At 36.6% G+C, this 23,692-nt stretch overlaps 2 protein-coding genes across 2 annotated transcripts in view; one reads left to right on the forward strand and one right to left on the reverse strand.

The window, feature by feature from the left end:
- Positions 1 to 629: 629 nt before the first annotated feature.
- Positions 630 to 6,214, reverse strand: LOC137034667 (uncharacterized). Its single transcript, XM_067407781.1, has 4 exons — positions 5,981 to 6,214; positions 1,187 to 1,336; positions 976 to 1,065; positions 630 to 889 (listed from the first exon to the last, which is right to left on the reverse strand). Exons 1-4 carry the CDS (start codon positions 6,212 to 6,214, stop codon positions 707 to 709), a joined length of 657 nt encoding a protein of 218 aa, XP_067263882.1. The 3' UTR covers positions 630 to 706.
- A 7,204-nt stretch (positions 6,215 to 13,418) lies between these two features.
- Positions 13,419 to 23,692, forward strand: part of hk2 (hexokinase 2) — a 59,416-nt gene continuing 49,142 nt past the window's right edge. Inside the window, exons 1-2 of the mRNA XM_067408169.1 lie at positions 13,419 to 13,633; positions 20,041 to 20,203. Of these exons, the coding sequence (XP_067264270.1) occupies positions 13,571 to 13,633; positions 20,041 to 20,203 (226 nt within the window). The 5' untranslated portion in view covers positions 13,419 to 13,570. The remainder of the gene's footprint in view (positions 13,634 to 20,040; positions 20,204 to 23,692) is intronic.

The following is a 23,692-nucleotide window of genomic DNA, read 5'->3' on the forward strand; positions in this document are numbered from 1 at the left end:
AGTCACAAAAACAACTTTTCCTTAGATCAGTGTAAAAAAAAAAACAAACAGCTTTACAAAGCTGAAACAAATGGAAGCTTGTTTCCACAGAATAATGCTCCCCCTTTTTTCCCCTCGCAATTGCAAGTTAACATGTCACAATTCTGCCTTTTCTCAGAATTGTGAGATATAAATTCACAACTGAGTGTTATAAAGTCCAATTCTGATTGGAAAAGAGACAAACTTTTCTCAGAATTATAAGTTTATATCTCACAATTTGGACATTACAACTCACAACTGCGAATTTATGCAATTCTGAGAAACAAAACTCATCTTAAACATCCTTATTTGACATTGACATATGCCTTTTAATCTTCATGTTAAAAAGAAAATTCAATTTTTCTGTAAAAATTTGTATTCCTCACACAATTAGTATTTACAATTTATTCAAATTTGTAAACCATAAAGCAGCTGAAAAGACTCAAAACAAACTTTACATAGATTTTACTCCTATAATTAAAGGAGTTTACATTTATGAATAAATAATCCAACAAAATAGTCTCATGAGAGCTCAGCATCAAGTCAGCTATCAATCCTCATCTTGGCTGACATTTCAAATATTTTAGTAATATTAGAGATAAAGGGCACAAATAGCATAAACTGAAGATCTTAAAGTCACATATAGAAAAAAGGTGAGTGATTCAAGGCACCAAAAGAACGTGTGCGTCTAAGACGAGATTGTACTTGTTACTACGGTTTGCTCTGAGCCAACCTGAACAATGTACATTGGTACGACACACTGTACTGTCATGTTGTTGAGATCAAGGTCATCCTCCGCTCCTGTCGCCATGGTGACCAGTGGGGCAGCCACGCTCACGCCCTCAGATAGAAAGGGTTTCAACTCCAGCGCCTGAGAAGGAGATGGAGGCAAACGATACAGTGATAGCATGCAGGGCAAAATAAGGATTGAAGGAAAAAAGGTCAAAGTGAACTCACATCCTCAATGCTCCAGAGATCAGAACAGTCAGTCTCACTGCTTGAGTAGTTGATTCCAGTGTCGAGGAAAACATTTGCATTTCCATTTCCCTGCCACACACACACCAAACAAAAAAAGGCATCATGTATTTTGCACTCGTACTGCATATGGCAAGACCATTCTTGTAATATCTTCTAGGACAAAAGGAAATGACATGGGGTTTTGACTCACAGTGGCAGAGGAGTGATTGAGGACTGCTGAGAGGAGCCGGATGTACTCCGTCGCTGCCTTCAGCATGTCCACTTTACTGGGCTTTCGATCTCGTGGCATCACTGGCACAATACGGCGAAGGTATGAGAACATGCTGTTCAGGCTCCTCACCTGAGCGGAGCAGCAGATGACACCATTAAAAGGCAAAAATTCAGAACCCCTTTGACTGGGCCAAATAAATAAAATTAGTCCAGAATGTGTCAGAAGTTTCAGCTCAAAATACCCCATGGATTTTTTTTTTATACCACCATGTTTTATCTGCCTATTTTTGGGTGGGAGGAAAAAAAAAAAGAAAAGTGCACTGATTTGGTGTATGTCTCTTTAAATGCAAATGAGCTTGTGCTCCCCGCCTGCATGCTCTCGATTCCAATACACGGAGGCATAAACAACACAGGAGAAGCTCACACAGCAAATATAAATCTCAAAATGAATCATTAGAAACTGTTTGTCCTTAGAGGCTCAGATGCCAGGAGTTTATGGAGACTATGTTTATAAGCTGTTATCAGATCAGTGATAATGTTTACATAGCTGAGACATATCACAAGCTCAGGGACGGTCGATCAAGAGCTGCAGTCCTGCAGAGTTGTTCTTCACATAGCTTTAGTAATCCTGAAGACATTCAAGTATGTTTGATCAGGGTTGTAGCTAAACTGTACAGGACAGCTGCACTCCAGGACCAGTGTTACTGGTACACTTTTGTTGCTTGCGAAAACAAAATGGCAGCACCATGGGTGAAAACATACAGATTAAGGGGCGGTAATATTTTAATAAGTTCCCCTTCCTGCATCACAAGGGCGGCGAAATCAGAGCAGCTCTTTTTTCACATGCTTGCAGAGAAAGGCTTACCAAAACAAAGTTACTGGGTTGTGCTTTTTTGCATATTCTGGGTTGGTAGATGCTCCAGGACTCGATTATAGGACTTAACCCTCTACTGCACGCATTATGATAAATTTATTAAAAAATAAATATTTGACTCTCTCTTTTCTTAGAATGGCTTAACTTGAAGTGCTGTAAAAAAAAAAAAAATTAAGGTACTTTATGATATGTTGCCATATGGCAACAACGCACAATAGTGGAAATAACTCAAAATAAGTGTAAGTGTATGTAGTTAATATTTTTCCTCAGAAATGTTGTTTGTATTGAATAAATTGGTGCTATTATAAGCTTTAGCAGTAAATATAAACACCTTATACTTATTTTCCAACATCTTGTGCCTTTATTTATGGAATTTATTCTTTTGCTAAATAATGCTTTATATTCTTTGAATTTCATTAAGTTTTTCGTGAATATTATTTGAAATGCAAATGTAGACAGTTAAAAACAAGTCTAATACTGTTCATCATGTATCATAAAACACTGACATAAAACCAAAAACATTGCAGTTCATGAAAATTCAACATTACACAATCTTATGAGAGGAAGGTTATGAACATGAACCCCCCCCTAATCCTTGAAAATTCACCTTTTTTTATGTATAAATTTTTTTTTTTTTTTTTTTCAGAGGTGAGACAGTTACACGTCATATTTGGTGCACTTCACCCTAACACTACACTTACATCCACTTGCACCTGCCTTTTTGAGACACAATGGTAGGCCAGTTGTTGGTCTGGGCCAGTATACTGGCTGTGATGGCAGGTCTCATGTTGATTTAAAGGTACTATATGTAAAATTTTTGCAGTAAAATATCCAAAAAACACTAGGCTAGTGTTATATATTTTGTCCAGCTGATTACGAACAATATCTCTAATGTTTTCAACTACTTGTAAATCGTGAGAAAATTCCCATTCTAAACAGTGACACGGGGCAGTGCAGTCGCCTGTCAATGACGTCAGTTACCTTTGTTACCGCCTTTACTGACGTAGAAACCACATGACAACAGTGCCGCGGACAAATGCTGAAGTAGTGTCTAGCGTCCAGCAAACCACTAGCTTGCTTCAAGCAGTTCCTTATTTACTTCTTGCACGTTTTATGGTGGATTGTGTTACTTATTTATGGAACATAATTACTGTTTACCATCTCCCGCTGGTTCTGTCGACAAGGACAGCTCCCGTAAACTCATGACCGGAAAAGCGGAAGCGGCGCCGGCGACTGTGTCATAATAAAAGTCCCGCTGCTCGTGAGGCGTGTGTTGATCAATCGCTCCAGCTCCTCGTTCAGCTCCCGCAACACTCGGTCCTGCTCTGCTTCATACTACAGTAACGTTAATAATCGCATCCACGAACATGAGTTCTTCCAGACTCCAATCCCTATTCTTTTGCACCGTCCATTGAGATGGAGACCACATGTCCCAAGTTTCCGCTCTAAAACTTGGCGTCATCAAACTACGCCTTTGTTTTGAATAGGCTTCTAGCGACCTCTAGCGAAAAAAAACAAACAAAAAAAAAAAACACAAATTGTACCTTTAATCCATAATACAAATGCCACGGCAGTCCTTAACATACGACTAATCAACATTATATCACTAGCATTAATGTTTTTATTGTTACAGCTTAGACTGCAGCTGGCCTTTGCTAGCTATCTAACCTATTATAATAATGTCATTCCATTATTGCGCAGTGTTGCCATATGGCAACACAGACATTTTAATAAATTTACAAAAACTAATTTCATACATTTTTTTTTTTTTGAGTGGTGAATATGTTATAACTTACCTGAGATGTTAATTTTGTGAATGTGACATGGGCGGGTCCTTGTTTGTTACTGACGTCTGTCAGAAAATCGCACCACAGAAAAAATTGCATGTCATGTGACTTAACTAAAGCACATCATTGGCTAAACTAAGGTCTTCTTACAAAAAAAAAAACAAAAAAAAAAAACGAGAATGTTCTGTTAAAGAAACAGTGGCAAGGAAATGAACACAAAGTGTATGTTGCCATATAGCAACACTATGCGGTAGAGGGTTAAACACGGAAAAAGTCAGATTTTCATGATTTATTTAAAGGAACAGTTACCTAATAGTGAAATTCCAGTAAATTACTCACCCTCCCATCCCAAACCCATATTGACTCACATTTCTACATAGGCCTGCTTCTAGAAAATATACAATGAACTGAAAACACAAATGCTTTACTGTAGCCCAGCATCACAGTAAATGACCATAATGGACTAATTAAAGGGTTAGTTCACCCAAAAATTACTCGCCCTCATGTCTTTCCAAACCCGTAAGACTTCGTTCATCTTCAGAACACAAATGAAGATCTTTTTGATGAAATCTGAGAGCTTTCTGTAGTTCCTAATTGAAACTTTGACGCTTCAAAATGTTCATAAAGAGATCGTAAAACTAATCCATATAAACTGAGCGAATTTTCTGAAGAGACTGGTCCACTTTTTATGATGAACAGATCAAATTTAGGCTTTTACTCACATATAAACATTGATCAGTGAACATAAAGAGAAGCTCAACCGAACCTGAATGAGAACAAACCTCAACCGGGAACTCAAAATGTTCTGAGTAACCAATGAGGTTCATTCTCTTAGATTTTACAAAAAGATCTTAATTTGCAGTCCAAAGAGGAGTGAAAGTCTTACGGGTGTGGAACGACAAGAGGGCGAGTAATCAAAGACAATTTTCATTTCTGGGTGAACTAACCCTTTAAAGTGAATGTGTCACAATGCATTAGATCAACTCTGAGAAAGTCAGCAAGTCTCTCTAATTATACATTTTGAAAATTTCCATAATTGCAAGTCATATTTTTGGAACCCAGAGCACTTCCATTCAGAGAGAGCACAGGCTTAACAAAGGAAACAATTATCCATTACAGCTTGAAAAGTCCAGGGTCATTAGTCAGTCTAAAACCCTGCCATTTGGACATTTCTGTCAAAGCTGTAGTTATATTAATTTACTGAAGGAAATGCCAGTGTGATGAAGGAAGCAGGAGAACGGTGTTCAGGACGAAGCAGGAAGGCCTTTATCATGACTAGTCCTGACTTCAAATTTTGAATAGAAAATCTTTCAGGGGAGCCAATTAGAGATTTTTAAAAACTGTAATCTTTCAGTAAAACCTTATAAAAACCAATAATACACATCTAATGCTGAGGTTAACAAAAGGATTGAAAGAAGTCTGCTTGTTAAGCAGAATTCATTGCAGAAGAAAGGAAGCAAAAAAAAAAAAAAAAAAAAAAAAAAAAAGGCTAATAACAGGTACTTTAAATGTCCAAGAATTATTAACAGAGATACTTTTTTTTTTTAAAGATGATTTTACTGAGTTACTTAGAAAGACACAGACTTTTAGTCTTAAATGATTTTAGTCTTAGATGACAATCCATCACAAAGGGTAAAATAAAAACACTTCAGTATTTATTGTAAAAAAACTTTAAAGCCCTTTTTAGTTGTGGTATAACTTGCACCCTTAAAGATTTATCAAAAGTTGCTGTACTTGAAGCCATTACCTTGGAGACAGTGTCAGTGAAGAGCTTATTTAAGATGAAATGAGACTTGTGAAAAAGAGAAGGAAAAAAAGTGTCACTTTTGGCCAGTATTTTTCAGTCAAGCTGTAAGTGGTAAAATTGTGTAAAAAGGGGAAAATATTGAGTTTTAGCATTACCTTTTGCCGATTTATTCGCGAAATGTATAAATGAAGTTTCCATCACAGAATACCATCAAGTAAAACAGCATAGTAACTCAAGTTTCTGCGAATCTACAGAACTATATAAACTAATGCAAACCTGCAGCGCTTCACTCGCCAAAAGAGGGCAGCGATGTACAAATGTTGGAAACAGATGACGCTGTCGTGAACTTTACAAACACTCACTCACCCGCAGTCTCTCCTTTGCGTTTGCAAGCTGTCGTCTCTTAACAGCTTTATCTCGGTCTTCCGTATCGATGTACTGGCCGTCATCCAAACGGACAAATTTACCAATATTCACGTGAACGGGAAGTGAAGGTTCAGCGCTCTCGCGCAACAAAATATCGCCCATAAGCTCGCGCTCTGGGACTTTCATGAGACCCACTATGGCTCTGAACTTCCTGCCAGTCATTTCACCTGACATTCTTGTATTTTTTTTAAATGCTAAATGAGGATAGTAGGCCAATAATCTAACATAGCACAAGTAAAGCAAGATATGTGTGTAGAGATAAAACATTTTTGCATAATTGATTATACCGTAGAATCTATTGGTTTAGAAGTTGGCCAACCGACTCATTAAAAATCAAATTTGAACTAATAGCACCTGTTCACTAAACTCCACCTAACCGATGTAGACCATCCTTGATGATTAGGTGCTCTATCAGCTTTCACCGCTAGATGGCAGTGCATGGTCAAATCTATTATATCTGCGTGAAAATGAATTTTACCCTACTGAATCTTTTTGGATGATTGGAAACGAGTGGTGTTATTGAAAGCGAAGCTCTTATTCTGTTGACGGTAGTTGGTAGGCCTATAATGGTAATTAATTTAAACTATTTTAATTGAATGGGACGACCGGGATAATTGCCACACGGCACGGGGAAGTTGTCACAAGGACTGTATGTCAGTAAACACTTAACTTTAATACAAAATGAAGGTTGAATTGCGATCCAGCCTTTCTCATTTTGATGAGCTTCACCTTTGTTTCAAACTTTCAGCAACAGTGTTTCAAATTCCATTGAATAACATCCACAACACATTGCTGTTCATGTCTGTCAGGTCGTTTTGTGTAGCACACCAAAGCAAATACCATCATGAATGCAGCAGATTGGATTTGCATAAACATTGTATTTTAATTCATACATTGTTAATTCTTTTTGCATTTATTCCCATTCAGTAGATACTACTTCAGGTTAGTCCCCACTTCTTGATTCCGTGAAACAGTGCAACATAAATGTTACAGGTCATAAACATATATGTTCACTGATAATAATTTCACATGCATACATTAGCCTTCAGTCTGAGCGAGTGCTGTTGTACTCAAAACATGTTTTTCACCACCATTCTTTTGTGAGAAATCATCCTTTATGAACCAATTAAGTGGAAATGCATCTGTTACTGGTGAGTAATTTGTTATGCATTACTTATATAGTCTACTTTTTATAATAATGCTCATTTTTTCAGAGAGATGTATACAAACGATCATAATCCACAAAATATTCTTTGCAGAGTTCATTAATTAAAAAACTGTACATCTTAGTGTGGTGAAGCCTGAAAATAATCCAAAGTAAACATCCTGTTCAGCTTCATTGCTTTCCTGTTAAAGAAATAAAACACACCTAAGTCCAACATAACTTTTAGGCTATGAATAGATAATGATAATTAAAAAAGAAGAAGTAAACAATGTCTTTAACTCAGTCTCCTGATGGACAGTAATCAGAGATTATATCAGCAGGAATAGAAAATATCTCTATAATTCACAACTATAATGTCTTACTTTTCCATGCCTTGGATGCAATTGTGAAACAAAAAAAAAAAAAAAAAAAAAAAATCAGTTTTTGGCTTTGTTCTTATTTTTAATAAAATACATATTATAAGAATCAGCAATTTCCCTACAGCTTGTTTCATGAAAACCATCAAAGAAGAGTTTCATGTGACCACAAATGATAATTTTTTATATATTTTTTTTTTGTCTTTTTGTCTTTCAGCAAGTATTTATAGTATATGTGTCTCAACACCACTGCATGCCATATATAAATATATATATATATATATATATATATATATATATATATATATATATATATATATATATATATATATATATGGCATGCAGTGGTGTTCTGAAATGTGGAGGCACATTTTTTATTTATTTATGAATCAATGTAAATTCATGTGCATTACTCTTAACGTTGACACATCTTCCTTGTTAAAAAACATTACTTTATAGTACATCAAAAAAAGAAAAAAAGAAACCAAATACAATTCTATTTTGTAATTTTATATTAAATATATTAAATATATATTAATATATATTAAATATATTTATATTATAATATATTGTAATAAATGTTCTATTTATCAAAACCAAGTAAATCTCATCAAGTTAGTGTTTTAATCATTTCTATATTCATTCAAAAATAATAACAAAAGGCAATAATAATTTAAACAATATATTATTATATATAATATATATATATATATATATATGTGTGTATTAATTTTTTTTTGTAATGTCTGTCAGAGACACCAATTGTATTTTTAATTTCACCAAGCTGATTGCATGAAAAAAAAAAACCTGCAGTCATCATGCTTTCAGTCCATTTCAAGTTTGATTTTGACGTGACATAAAGCGGTGATATCTAACTGGGTGATCTGTTTACTTACTTTTCAATTAGTCTTCCCATTGACGCCATCATTTGTTCATTCAAACTGACGCGCGGAACACGCACGTAAACAATTTATCGCACAAACCAATCATATCCAATCATAACCAATTACATCCAATCATAGTGCGATGGAGACATTGCCTCCTCTCACGTGACTTTCCCCCATTCATTCTCAATTACCCCCCACAAAACCCACCGCATGCCGGGGTCTGATGATTTTCTATGGTTTTCTATGAGAGCAAAGAGAGGCATGAGTCCTGCTGTAACTTTACTTGCTGGTGTCGCTGTTGGGCAGTGTTCCTTAAAGTGTTAGTTCACCCAGAAATGAAAATTCTATCATTTATTACTCATGCTGTTCCACACCCGTAAAACCTTTGTTAATCTTTGGAAAGCAAATTAAGATATTTTTGTTGAAATCCGATGGCTCCATGAGGCCTGCATAGGGAGCAATGACATTTCCTCTCTCAAGATCCATAAAGGTACTAAAAACATATTTAAATCAGTTCATGTGAGTACAGTAGTTCAATATTAATATTATAACGCGACGAGAATATTTTTGGTGCGCCAAAAAACAAACAAATATAGACTTATATAGTGATGGCCGATTTCAAAACACCACGCTTCGGAGCATAATGAATCAGCGTGTCAAATCAGCGGTTCGGAGCGCCAGAGTCACGTGATTTCAGCAGTTTGGCTGTTTGACACACGATCCGAATCACGATTCAACACAGAAGAATCATAACACTCTGAAGCTTCCTGAAGCAGTGTTTTGAAATCGGCCATCACTATATAAGTCGCTATTTTGTTTTTTTTTGTCGCACCAAAAATATTCTCGTCGCTTTATAATATTAATATTGAACCACTGTACTCACATGAACTGATTTAAATATGTTTTTAGTACATTAATGGATCTTGAGAGAGGAAATGTCATTGCTTGCTATGGAGGCCTCACTGAGCCATCGGATTTCAACAAAAATATCTTTGTGTTCTGAACATCAATGAAGGTCTTATGGGTGTGGAATGACATGAGGGTGAGTAATAAATGTAATTTATTACTATTAAGTAATTTCATTTTTGGGTGAACTAACCCTTTAAGAAATACGAGTGACTTGATCTCTTTTTAATGTCATAATTTGTAATATTTGTGTTGTTTTATATATAATATGGATTATTTTCTCATCCTGTTTTTTTTGAGGAGGCACTGCCTGGAAATGCCCCTGACATATATATATGGAAAAGAAATGACTAAATAAAAAAAAATACATCAATGTAAAACTTTAATCACAAAATAAACAAACAACAAAACGAAAAGTAAAGCGGCAGCCCATCTCGGACGACTGTCGCATACAAACAAAACACCAACATAAAGTCCAGGCCTGGTCTTCTCTCGTCCTTCTCTGTTGTCTCTCCTCCTTTTATCATTCCGAAGCTCCTTTGTGGGACTTGAGACCACTGTGGTGTGCAGGTGACGCTCATTAACAATCGTACCACCAGTCTCACTCCGTTCTCACAGCTCTCGGCCCCGCCCAGCTTGCCACATACCCCCATCGCCCTTTGCAGGCCAGGTGGCACCCATGACACTAACTGTACTGACAACACTATCACTTGAAAAATGTATTTCCTTTGTACAGCACTCTTGTTGTTTTCCCATATAAAATACAGTGACATAATGGCAAGTCAAAGTAATGTAATTAAAAATACTCTAATTAGAATCTGGTAACAAGTTCCATGACTCTGTTTTAGGCTGTAACAGATGGATTTTTTTTTTTATGGTTGTCATTTTCTGTGATTTCTGACCTTCTGAACTCTACTGTTCAGAAGGTCAGAGCTCCTACCCTGAAAAATACCTTCAGCTGCCTATAGCCTTAGTAATCCTGAAGAGCATGATTAGCTTGTTCAGGTGTGTTCGATTAAGGTTGGAGCTAAACTCAGCAGGAGCTCTCTAGGACTGAACTTGCCTACCCCTGGTGTAGATGGACAAATACAAGGTTTGAAGTCAAGACACTGTTGCTATGAAAAATAAAGATGTCCTAATGAAACTATTGCTGTATTATGTCATACAAGGAGACGTGCCTAGTTGCACATTTACATTCTAGGTTGTGTCATACAGACAAAAATGAGACTGTTTGCTAATTCAGATGAAGAGCACGTACTCATGCTGCAACCTAGACTGTATTTTATTCCTTTATTCTTTTAAATACATCCCTGCATCCCATTGTCAGTGAAAGCCCAGGTTAAACCCATTAAACTGAGCTTTCACTGACATATGATCAAGAAGTATACTGTAATATCAAATGCAAATTTTAACATCTCTTTTTTTTTTAATCATGACTTAATCAAACTGCCAAAAATTAAGACATATTTACAGAAAATTGGATAGATAGTTACAAAATTATCATTTTATTTATCATACTAGTGTTGGTTAAGAGTTTGTATAACACACGAGAATGAACCTCATTGGTTATGCAGCACGTTTGAGCTTCCGGAAGAGGTTTGCTCTTGTGTGTTATTCAGGTTAGGTTGAACTTCTGCTTTTGTTCGTTGATCAATGTTTATGTAACCTCTCCTGTTCGAACGGCCTGCTCTAAACGGGACTCAATCCCGGGTCTGCCCGCATGGGAATCGAGCACAATAACAAGGAGGCTAAAGACCGCAGTCTAACGTCAGTCACTAGAGCACCTCTTGAGATCAGGGGAGTGAGGTTTACAAGCACAGCTCTTACCGGCCTACAGCCGTTACATTTACATGCGAGTAAACGCCTAAATTCAGTCTGTTCATCATAACAAGCGATTGATTCTCTTCAGAAAATTTGAACTAAACCGCTCAATTCATATGGATTAGTTTTCCGATCTCTTTATAAACTTTTTGAAGTGTCAAAGTGGTAGTTACAAAGGCAGTCAATGGAAGGAAATCTGACAGCATTCTGTCATCAAAAAGATCTTAATTTGTCTTCCGAAGATGAACGAAAGTTATACGGGTGTGGGACGACATGAGGGTGAGTAATGAATGACTGAATTTTCATTTATGGGGTAAACTAACCCTTTGACACTCGCGCCACCAGCCTTGCTCCATTCCCAGCTCTTGGCCCCGCCCTGCCTTCCGGTTCCTAAAACACTGCCATCTGGTCCTCCACCAGCTGGGTGAATTCCTCCGCAATGCCTGGCGGTGGCACTGGATACCCCTCGATGGACGGCTCTCTGATCCCTCCGCCCCCTGGTGGACAGCGATGTCTCCTCCGGCTTTGGGCGCCCAGCAGCGAGTCTCCCGTTTCCTGCTCCTCCCCGGACAGCAGAAAAGTCCTGCCTCAGGCAAACAGCGGTGAGTCAGCCGCCTCTCCACAACCCAGGCGGACGGCAGCGGGTTCGTCCGATCCCCCGGCAAGTCACTCCAACCCACTGCCTCGAGCGTCCATTGTGGCACAGTCTGCTGCCTCAGCATGCTCGATGGCATTGCAGATTCCCCACACCAGCGAGGGCTCTTTGACAGCCCATACCTCCTTCCTCTTGGGTTTCGGCACCACTCTAAGTCTGAATCCCAAATGGCACACTTCTATGCACTTTTACCGTTAAGTCCATGAGACCGTAGAGTGTCCAATTCATCATTTTAGGTTTCAGAAGGGTGCTCGAGAGCACCCCCTTTGCGGCTGCTATGCCCCCTCAATGCGCACTTCAGCTGAGCCGGCAAGTCTGCAAGCTACACAGAGGACTTTACCTGGCATTCAAAGCGCCATTATGTCACGAAATGCCAGGGTTGAGTGTGCCATTTGGGACCAGGCCTAACAAAGGATTATACTCAGGAAAGAAGGAGGCGGGAACCGGCAAACAATCAATGTAAAGTCCAGGCCTGGACCACACTGACCAAAATTCAACAAAAAGCCAACATTTATTCTATGGCACAAAACAACTCAAAAAGTGTGCCCATGTATTTCAATTGTACATGCAAGAGACTGTAGGTGTTATCACAATTATGAATTTGTGAACATTTGAGGCACATCGTGGGTTTGGAATCTGATCAGCTGCTGTCTTACATTAATGTGCCTGTGGGATGTCAGGAACTCAATTCATGCTAATCAGATAACAGAGGACCAGCTCTCTCCAAAGACATTCTGTGAATTTATAATTGTACTAACCCAAATTAGTAGGCAAAGTGGTGTTGCAGGTATTTCGAAAGTGCTTCAGTGAAAGGAGGAAACTGTACTGACAACACTATCACTTAAAAAATTAATTTCCTTTGTACAGCACTCTTGTTGTTTCCCCATTTAAAATACAGTAACATAATGGCACGTCAAAGTACATGTAATTAAAAATATTCTAATTATAATCTGACAACAAGTTCCATGGCTCTGTTGTAGACTGTAACAGATGGTCACATGGTTTTTAATAAGTCATATTCTCTCCTTGAACTCTCCCTAGTTCATATCACGTCTGACTGAGCTATGGAAAACATCTGAGACTCCCAAATGTGTAGATGGACAAATACAAGGTTTGAAGTCAAGACACTGTTGCTATGAAAAATAAGTCATAATGAAATCGCTGTATTGTGTCATACATGGAGACGTGCCTAGTTGCACATTTACATTAGTCTAAGACTACGTTGTGTCATACAGACAAAATGAGACTGTTTACTAATTCAGATGAAGAGCACTTACTCATGCTGCAACCTAGACTGTATTTTATTCCTGTATTCTTAAATACATACATTTTTAACATCTCTTTTTTGATTCATGACTTGATCAAACTGACATATGTACAGAAAATTTGATAAAACATACAAAATTATCATTTTATTATATCAGTCATACATTATACTAGTGTTGGTTGAGAGTCTGTGTGGAGAGTTCGAGTCTGTAAAGTCTGACACGCCTTCTTTGCGTCCAATCAGCGGCAAGAATCTCAGTGACGTATAACTACTCAAATTACTACTGTGTGAAGTGGGTGGAATTAATAGTGACATCACTTCGCATCATCATCATCGTACCGGATAGCGCATATCCAAGAAAGAGTTTGAGAAACTTGAAGATCATGAGCACGCACTCAAAGTGACTTTCAGTCAGTTCAGATCACATTCCACACAATTAAGAAGTTTAAGAGACCCCAAGTTGACAGAAGACGATGATCGCCTCTCATTTACTGGCATACTACTTCACTGAGCTTCATCATGACCACGTCCAGAAAGTAAGTACTGTAGCCGGCTCGCGCTAAAAGCCGGCTTATCGACATCTCGCATGGTATATTGACTTAATAAGGCCGATGGATGAGTGGAGGACGTTATCGGTCAGTTACGATGCTAGTTTGTTTGTTGGTTGGTTTTAAGTCGTTCACATCCTTTAACTGCTACACGTGTGTGTGTGACAGCGAGGTCATTGTTACATCACTTAACACAACGTGATATCAGGATACTGATACCAGGCTTTGTGTTCCTGTAGTTTAATAAATATTCCGTTACATTGATTTCCTTTTCTAAATTTCCCCACACCGTTTCCCTTACCGCATGAGTTCTGTGCGTCAGCCGCTGAGTGACAGTTTCCGCATTTTAAAGTACGTGGTTTGGGAGTTGGGAGCTGCTCTTTACCAATAATAACATTCGATGATATTCGTGCCCATGTATACATTTGTATTATATGACAACCGCCTGGCCGCCAGTGTGAAATCACGGTCTATAAAAATCAATGATAACAAACGTAAAAATGTTATTGGATAAACTAGCTGGGCGAGTTTTTGTGGCGCTTCCTGCCACGACGTAGGAGCGAGTGTTGCTCTGGTAACCTGAGACACTAGAGCCCTGCTAGTCACGTGCGTCACCTCCATGGCGCGCGACTTCAGTAAATTTCATTATGACAAAACCATGCAGTTAAATCTGTGACCTCTGACACGTAGTCAGTGTCACAAAAAGAACTGTGAGAAAGATTTCATTTGCGACATCTGACTTATTGTTTTTGCTGTGATGTGCTCCACACTATTCAGACCAACTCAGGAAATTACAAGATGTTTTTTTTTTTTTTAACCAAGATATTTATATTTCGTGCTCTTGCCATCATTTTTATGTGCCAAAAAAACAATAATCTGTGTTAATACAGTAGCAGAATACATCTGATAGCCCTGTTTATAAAGTTTGATTATAAACAAGACTGTCAAATGTATTCTATTATTAAACTGACTCCCAGGACTCACCTTTGTTTGGTTAACCAGTGCTGTGTGAATGAAACTGCACTGGATGGTTAGTTGTCTGTCAAGATTTTAAAACTACCATAGTATCTTATAGGTTATCAACAAATGGCAAGATGAATGGGATCATTGTTCAAACATCAAACTGTATGAAATTATTATACTGTGGGTAAAAGTTGCCTCTTTATTTTTAACAGTCGCTGGGATCAGATGATATAATAAACACAATGCTGAATAGGACATTCAAGAATTACACACAAATTATTTATATGAAATGAAGAACCACTGCTAAGTTCCTACTCATGCCAGAGTAGAGAATCTCTTAAATATATTTTAATTAAATTGTTCTGGTTTAAAGTGTCATGTAATTTTGTGAAATTTGAATTCTTCGCTGTAATGCGATCTCATGCGTAATAAAGAACATTGATTGGATTAAAAGAGATATGGGGTTAGTTTGACCAAAAATGAAAATTCTGTCATTAATTACTCACCCTCATGTCGTTACAAACCCGTAAGACTTTCAGTGTAGGGTGAGTAATCAATGACAGAAATTTCATTTTTTGGGTGAACTAACCCTTTAATTCTCATGAATAATGGAGAAAAAAAAGCTCAGAAATGTTTGACGCGTACTCTCCAGACACGGCAGCCAGCACTCAAAATTAAGGCATATGCCTCACTTTTCATGACGTTGGTTCAACTTTGCTTTTTAACCACCCCCACTTTCCTCTTAATAATAATGAGTGCTATTGTTGTTTTCATTGATGTGCAACCTGTACCTGTCAAAAAACATTTTTTTAAGGGTTCATGATTCTTCAAGCTCTCAGAGGAAATTATATTACCCAGCAAACACTTTAGAAGTAATTTTTAAACCTCTGAATCCATTTGGGTTTTTATCTAAAGCAACTTTTAAAAACCTTATGTAGGTTTTTAAAATGCTCTTTTAACTTTTAGTATTTTAACTTGTTACTTACCATGAAAATACGAAAAGAAGTAAAGAAAAAAAGACTTTGAAACATATTGAGGCACAATGTATCCAATACACAAGAAACATCTCTAGTTTTTTAGAAATTTGTTAGTTTGTGTTAAATAATAGGCGATCTGGTGCTGGGATGTGTTGTTTTTGAAATCACGTAGAGTGCTCATTGCCGCTGTTATCAGTGGTGCAACGGTGTTCTCTTGGCGCTCGTGCATTGTTCGTCCATGTGAAGACTGCACGTTTCAGTCTATCACTTTAAGGTGTTGCGGAGACTCTTCGTTCTGGTGAAATCACAAAACAAAATACACATAAACGTGTCCCTGCTCTTGATATACAGTCACTGATGGACATTTTTTGTTTTAATAAGAAAAAATAAAATGCATATACATTATATGAGGGAGGATTAGAACCCAGAACCTCTGGCACGCTGAACAAAAGTTCTACCTCTAGTAGACGTAAGGACGAAACTATCATATTAAACATGAGGTCTATGTCAATAAATTTTGTGCATTTATTATTGTAATACACACACACACAATACACCTCAGACAATGATATATAGATAGAGAAAGAGAGACATTTTCAAAATATATTTTTGTTTTACTGAAGAAAACATTTCACCATGACGGCTGGGATATGGTCATTGTGACATTCTTTAGATGTTCAAGCAAGAAATGTACACAACAGCGCTTAGGCGTGCCCAGATTACGAAATGTCCAAAATTACCCTTATTCATCCTATTACAAATATAATTTTAAAAAAAACTTGTGACTGTTTGGTAAAAGTAATTCAATATTGGCTAGGAAAAGTAAAGTTTAGTTGAGAAATTAAATGAATCTCACTTGTTTTTAAGCTTCAAAATGCTTTTCAAGGCTAATGTGAATAAGATCCCTATCTGACATTGAGCTTTAAAAGAATTTGTCCATAAAATGTTGGCTTATATGAGCAAATATGTGCTTTAAGCTCTGTTGATTTATGTTGGAACATCTTGTCTATGTCTATGTTGTGTTTGTGGAGCTGTCTATACATGAGAGCAGTAAAAACTCTGATCATTCAATGCACACACTCTGACCTTCTTCATATCCTTGAATTATTACACCCATGCCTTGCATACAAGAGTTCCGAAACGTCATGTGCAAATGAAAAGAGTTTACGTAATCCTTCCTCTTAACTTTCCTCTTTTCTTCTGTATTGGTATAATCACAATACATTCTGACTCGTTGAAGTGCTTTTTGTCCTTGCTTGCTTTGGGGTCAAAAGAAGGTGAAGCAAGATGTTGGTGTTAAAATTGGCATGTAATTGGAAAGGTGTTGAGTTCAGCCTCAAATAGAAATAGCCCCAGTGTAAGACATTCATTAAAATAATTACCTTTTCAACATTATGTTTGGCCTATTGAACAGTGTTTTTAAAGGATTAGTCCACTTTTAAATAAACTTTTCCTGATAATCTACTCACCCCCATGTCATCCAAGATATCCATGTCTTTCTTTCTATAGTCGAAAAGAAATGAAAGTTTTTGATGAAAACATTCCAGGATTTTTCTCCTTATAGTATACTTCAATGGGCACCAAACAGTTGAAGGTCAAAATTAGTTTCACTGCAGCTTCAAATTGTTCAAAATGATCCCAGATGAGAATCCCATTGCTCATTTTCTGAAAAAAATTGAAAATTATATAAGTTTTAACCAGAAATGCTCATCTTGAACTAGCTCTTTTCTTCTTCTCCTCTATTAGAATTCCAGCAGTGTAGACACTGCTAAGCGTATAACTGCCCTCCACAGGTCAAAGTTTTATCTAATTTTTATATGCAATATGCTAGTTCAATAGTATATAACAATTAGTTCAAACTCAATCAGTGTTTTAAATTGAACACTGAACTTTTTTAAAAAAAAGCAGACAGTTTGTTGATTCACAGAAATTAATCAAACATACCAACTGCAGTGCTGTGTTTGCTCTTGAAGTTTAAACCAGATGCTATTAAAATATCTCTGTCTTAACGTGATAATTATGTACTCGTTTATCATATTACCGTGTACTGTTACATACAGTATGTACAGGAGTTCAAGTTCGAGTTCAAGGTGACCACCAACCTGGACTTATGTGTGTGTGTATGTATACATTTTTATTTTCCAAAGTTTCTAGCAATATTATTAGCATTTTTTTCTACACTGTATCATAACAGCGCCTCCAGAGTCCCTTTGCCCCTTCTGTACCTGGCTGCCTTTTATGTTTACTTCATTTTTAATCAAAACAAGCTTCTTTTTTTCACACAAATTGTGAAAAAATAAATATATTTAGTTTTTTTATGCTCTTAACTAAGGCACAGAGGATCAGGCTCATTGTTTTCAAGGGGAGCCTTTAGCCATGTTGAACCCTGTGTATTAGGGAACATACTGTAGTTCGATTTGTTTACCATGATGATTTTGTCCCCCTCTGGTGTCAAATGTTCTATTCTAGAAACAGCTTCACATTTCACAGTAGTTGTCAGTGTTTACCAAGGTCATTTCTCCTGCTGAGGTGGAATATGTGTGAATGCTGTCTGCATGCTTTTTGTGGGTATAGTATTTGTATGAAGTGTGCTTTAGTATCTGTGATCTGCTCATGCTATTCACCAAGGTGAACTTTAATAGAGAATTGAAACATTATTCAGCTAAAATTGTGAACAAAACTAGTTCCACTGTCAACTATTAAGCATGCTGCCACAGACTGCAGAGTTTTGTTTTACAATTTGAAAGGATGTTGCCTAAAGAGGCTCTTTCTTCATCCATTATAACAGCTTTTGAGAGCTTCTATTGAAGTCACCATTTGACCTTTAATGAAATCGAGTGCGGGACATTCCAGCTTCCCTTTCTTGTAAATGATTCTTCAGCTGGTATCAGGACTGTAAGAATAAGCGGATGGTCTCAGGTTACTATTGGCCAAAGAAAAGCAGGTCTTCGTGACTGGCAGTGCCAGAGCACATTCAACCTTACTGATTACATTTTGAACAGAAAGTTACTTTGTGTTCAAAATATAATCAGTAAGGCTGAATGTGCTATTTTATGCTGTTGTATTTTAGCTTTATAAAATCAAGTCTGTTTTTCAGAATGGAAGTGCTTACTGCATATATAGACAATAGTCATTTGATTATTTGGAAAAAAAAAAAAGTACATTTTAAAGGATTAGTTCACTTTCTAATTCAAATTTCCTGATAATTTATTCACCACCATGTCATCCAAGATGTTCATGCCTTTCTTTCTTCAGTCAAAAAGAAATTCGAAAAGGTTTTTGATGAAAACATTCCAGGATTTTTCTCCATATAGTGGACTTCAATGGAGCCAAAACGGTTGAAGGTCAAAATGACAGTTTACAGCGATCCCAGTCGAGAAATAAGGGTCTTATCTAGAGAAACCATCGCTCATTTTCTAAAAAAAAAAAAAAAAAAAGTTTTATACATCTTAACCATAAATGCTCATCTTGAACTAGCTCTCTTCTTTTTCTTCTCTATTTGAATTCCGGCAGTGTAGACGCTGCTAAGAGTATTACTGCCCTCCACAGGTCAAAGTTTGAACTAAATTGTCATATATAGTATTCTAGTGCAAGTATATAACAATTAGTTCAAACTTTGACCTTTGGAGGGCAGTAATACACTTAGCAGTGTCTACACTGCTGGAATTCAAATAGAGAAGAAAAAGAAGAGAGCTAGTTCAAGATGAGCATTTATTGTTTTTTAGAAAATGAGTGATGGTTTCTCTAGATAAGACCCTTATTCCTCGTCTGGGATCATGTAGAACAATTTGAAGCTGCAGTGAAACTGTAATTTTGACCTTCAACTGTTTGGAGGCCATTGAAGTCCACTATAAGGAGAAAAATCCTAGTATGTTTTCATCTAAAACCTTAATTTCTTTTCGACTGAAGAAAGAAAGACATGAGTAAATGAGTAAATTATCAGGAAATTTTAATTTAAAAGTGAACTAATCCTTTAAGGTTTCGATTTCCAGGCCTGGTAAATAAGCTCATACCTAAAATGATTTCCAATCCTGTGAATATGCTCATACCTAAAATATTTCATGAGTTAGAAATTGCTTTTTTTTGAGTGCTCTATGAAATTATTTAAAAAAAAAAAAATCCATTTTGTGAGAACCCTGGCTATTCAGTGCTTGCAGAAAATTTGTGGAGAGATAATGTCACTCTGCAAATAATATGAATGTGGTTTGCAATTATGATCATACCCCATATCATGTACATTTATATGAGAATGTGTATTAATGATATTTGTCAAAAACTTTACTAATAATAAAAAGGGTATGAATATGCAGAAACCAGTAATTCTGTGTCGTTCAGTAGAAGTAAATTATTTAATTAGATCTATATAAAAAAAAAGAAAAACTCGAAAAAAATGAGAAAAAGAAAAAAATGAAATGAAAATGTAGTGAATTTTCACCTTTCATTTGGTTTTCTCAGGTGGATAAGTACCTGTACCACATGCGACTGTCTGATGAGAACCTGATGGATGTCTCCAGGAGGTTCAGGAAAGAGATGGATAAAGGACTGGGCAGAGACACTAACCCAACTGCAGCCGTAAAAATGCTCCCCACCTTCGTCCGCTCCACACCTGATGGCACAGGTAATGAGAATTAGATTTTGACATATGTAATGGGGGGGGGGGGGGGGGTCTGTTCTCCTCAAGTGCACATAGATGTCTTAGCGGAGTAACCACGGGTACCTTTCAAAACCTTGGGGTGAGTAAGATCATTTTTAAGGATTTGAAAGAGGTCTGTTATGCTCACCAAGGGTTTTCTATTTTACAAATTTCCCATGTATACCAAGTAATATTTTACCAAGTATACCAAGTTTTCTATTTTAATACTTTATAAAATGTATTATGTACGTTTTTGCATCATTACTTCAATCATCAGTCAAGTCAAGTCACCTTTATTTATATAGCGCTTTTTACAATGCAGATTGTGTCAAAGCAGCTTTACAGTGATAACTGGTATATAATTTTGGCTGCACAGCAGCTCTTAAAGAAAATGGTTTTAGTATCCATCTTAAGTAAATTCAGTATTAATTCATTCTGATTCATTAATAGTTATTAATTTAGTTGACTTATCTATATCAGTACTGGAATAAACAGTGATGTCATCATCCAGCTCAGTTCGCATACAATGGTGTCAGTGCAGGCAGATCAAAACACTGTTGAATATCAAATGTCAAGTGTTTCCAACTAAGCAAGCCAAAGGCGACAGCGGCAAGGAACTTTAAATAAAGCAACATGCAGCAGAACATCAGTGTTTCTGGATCATCACTGACTGAAGCACATGAGCTACCCTTCAGCACAATGGTGACACATAAAACTCAGATAACACAAACAACATTAAACAATAACAGGGGCCGTATTCACAAAACATTTTATCTTGCCACTAAGAGTTCTCCTAAATAGCAGTAAAAGTTCTTAGCTAAGAGTTTTCTCTTAAAACCTATTCACAAAGCTGTTGAGACAAACCTTTACTAAGGAATAGACTGAAGTCTTAAGCTAAGAGTAAGGGAGGGGTTGACCTCGTTGCTATGGAGTATACACACCCCAGATCTCTCTAGATATCTGCATCTTGACTTATTACAAACCACTCTGACTTTGTTTCTTTCATACAAATCTTAATGAGGTGTTGATGTTTTGTCAAAATTTATAGATATCACCGTTACGGAGGTAAGCGCTTGCTTTAGTTGGGCTCCTGACAATTTGAGTTTATTTTTTCTCCAATTGTTGTAACTGTGTTTTTCTAAAGCATTTGTTACTAGAAAAAAATGTGACAAAATAAATATTATCAGTTGGGTTTGGATGCTTATTCATTGATGTTGATTTGATCATCATACAGTGACCTTATTCACTGATCTTCAAATATTGTGTTTTCTTTTATATAGACATATGATAATGCATTAGATCCTGTCCTTCTTTGAAAGTTTTTATCCTTATGCAGAAATTATTCAGAAAACATCATGTCGATTCACACAGAAATCAAGATTCTGTGTATGATCCTCAACAATGGTGACAAAATTTTCAGATAAACAGATTACCTCTGAACATCACAAAACAAGCTACTAAAGTCACACAAAAAAGATGTTTTTTAGTGTCACCATTGTTGAGGATCATATGCTGATTCATGATCTCTGTGTGAGTCTAAAAGACACTGCTCAAAACTAATAAAAAAAGGAAGGAAAAAAAGTTGATGCAAAACTGACATTTAACACACTCATAGTTTAGACTCTGGAGAAGACCAGTGAATCATCAGCACTAAACAACCAAATTCATCTGATCAGACTTTCTCCTGTATCGTTTGCTGTAACAAACATGTTTTGTTAAAAAGTTAAAGCAGCCAAAGAAGATCTAATAATTAAATAGCAAAAATCAAGAGCCCATCTAAAGCAAACGCTCTCCTCTATAACGGTGACTTCAAACTTTATTATTTTCTATAAAACACATACACAGAAGGCGAAGTTCTTGTGCAACTTTGTCTAAAAGTAACAAATTCTGAAATTTTACAGAACATTTGGGACATAAAACGTCCTCTTTTGGTTATGAAAGAGCTGCAGTTCAAGGTTCATCACATGATTTTAGGGGGACGTTCCAATTTGGTTTATTTTATGGTCACATAAGAACATTACAAAGAGGACGTTTGGGAAGTTAACAGAACGTCCTATAGTGATAGTCCCCTAAACATTCCAAGAACGTCCTGAATGTTCCCTGAAGATCCACCAAATAACATTCCCCAAACCTTAAAAGATCTCCACATCGTGACCATCTCTAAACGTTCTGGGAACGTTACTAGACAACATTCTTAATACCAGTGGACGTTCTGAGAATGTTCTGGGATCGTAAAATTTTTAGCAGGACAACCTGTCACCTAGTAACGTTCCCAAAACGTTCTGAGACGGTCACTATGTAGAGTTCTTTTAAGGTTTGGGGAACGTTATTTGGTGGACCTTCAGGGAACATTCAGGACGTTCTGGGAATGTTGAGGGTACTATTACTATAGGACGTTCTGATAACTTCCCAAATGTGCTCTTTGTAACGTTCTTGCATGACCATAAAATAACCAAAATAAAACGTCCCCCCAAACTCATATCGGGAACGTTATTAAATGATCAACAGAGGACCGTGTGGGAACGTTCTGTTAATGTCCCAAATGTCCTCTTTGTAACATTCTTTTTTTGACCATAGAATAACCAAAATGGAACATCCCCCTAAAGTCATATAAGGAACCTTGAACTGCAGCACTTTCATTACCAAAAGAGGACGTTTTAGGAACGTCCCGAATGTTCTGTAAAGGTTCAGAAATTTTATCACCTTTTGAGAACTTTTAGGGAACATTCCGTAAGGTCCTGAGAACGTTGCCTTCTACGTGGGTAAGACCAAATCACAAACAGTCCTAATCCACCCAAAGACACTGAACACCATTGAGGCAATAGCGACAGAGCCTTGGGTGCTGAACCTTTTCTTCCTAAATGCAATACATTTTGATTTATAGATTTGAATCTACAATGAGATGCCAAAAAAAAAATCTTTAACAAATAAATAAAGATTGACTGATTACCTGTGCCAGTGGTTTTCATTAGTTCACACTTACAAATGATCGAATAGAGTAAAACACACACACACACACACACACACACACACACACACACACACACACACACACACACACACACACACACACACACACACACACACACACACATATATAATTATATATATATATATATATATATATATATATATATATATATATATATATATATATATATATATATATATATAATATATAATTTTTTTTTTTTTTTTTTTTTTTTTTTTTTAAGGTATATACTAGTTTAATTAGTGACACTTAGCCTATATTTTAAGATAAAATGTTTTGTGAATACGGTCCCTGGTTTCACAGACAGGGCATAGATTAAGCCAGGATCAGGCCTTAGTTCAATTAGAACATTTAAGTAGCTTTTATAAACATGCCTTATTAAAAAAAAACATTACTGGTGTGCATCTTCTTGAGACAAAACAATGGCACTGACATATTTTAAGATAGGTCAGTGCAAGTTGCTTTCAGTGAAAACAGCTCAA

The sequence above is a fragment of the Chanodichthys erythropterus genome, chromosome 13 (genome assembly GCF_024489055.1).
Source record: "Chanodichthys erythropterus isolate Z2021 chromosome 13, ASM2448905v1, whole genome shotgun sequence".
Lineage (NCBI taxonomy): Eukaryota > Metazoa > Chordata > Actinopteri > Cypriniformes > Xenocyprididae > Chanodichthys > Chanodichthys erythropterus.

Coding starts and splice junctions, on each gene's coding strand:
- LOC137034667 (XM_067407781.1), bottom strand. CDS start 6,214: ATGTCAGGTGAAATGACTGGCAGGAAGTTCAGAGCCATAGTGGGTCTC. Junction 1,066..1,186: donor TCAATCACTCCTCTGCCACT/GTGAGTCAAAAC, acceptor TGTGTGTGGCAG/GGAAATGGAAATGCAAATGT. Junction 890..975: donor ATCTCTGGAGCATTGAGGAT/GTGAGTTCACTT, acceptor TCTCCTTCTCAG/GCGCTGGAGTTGAAACCCTT.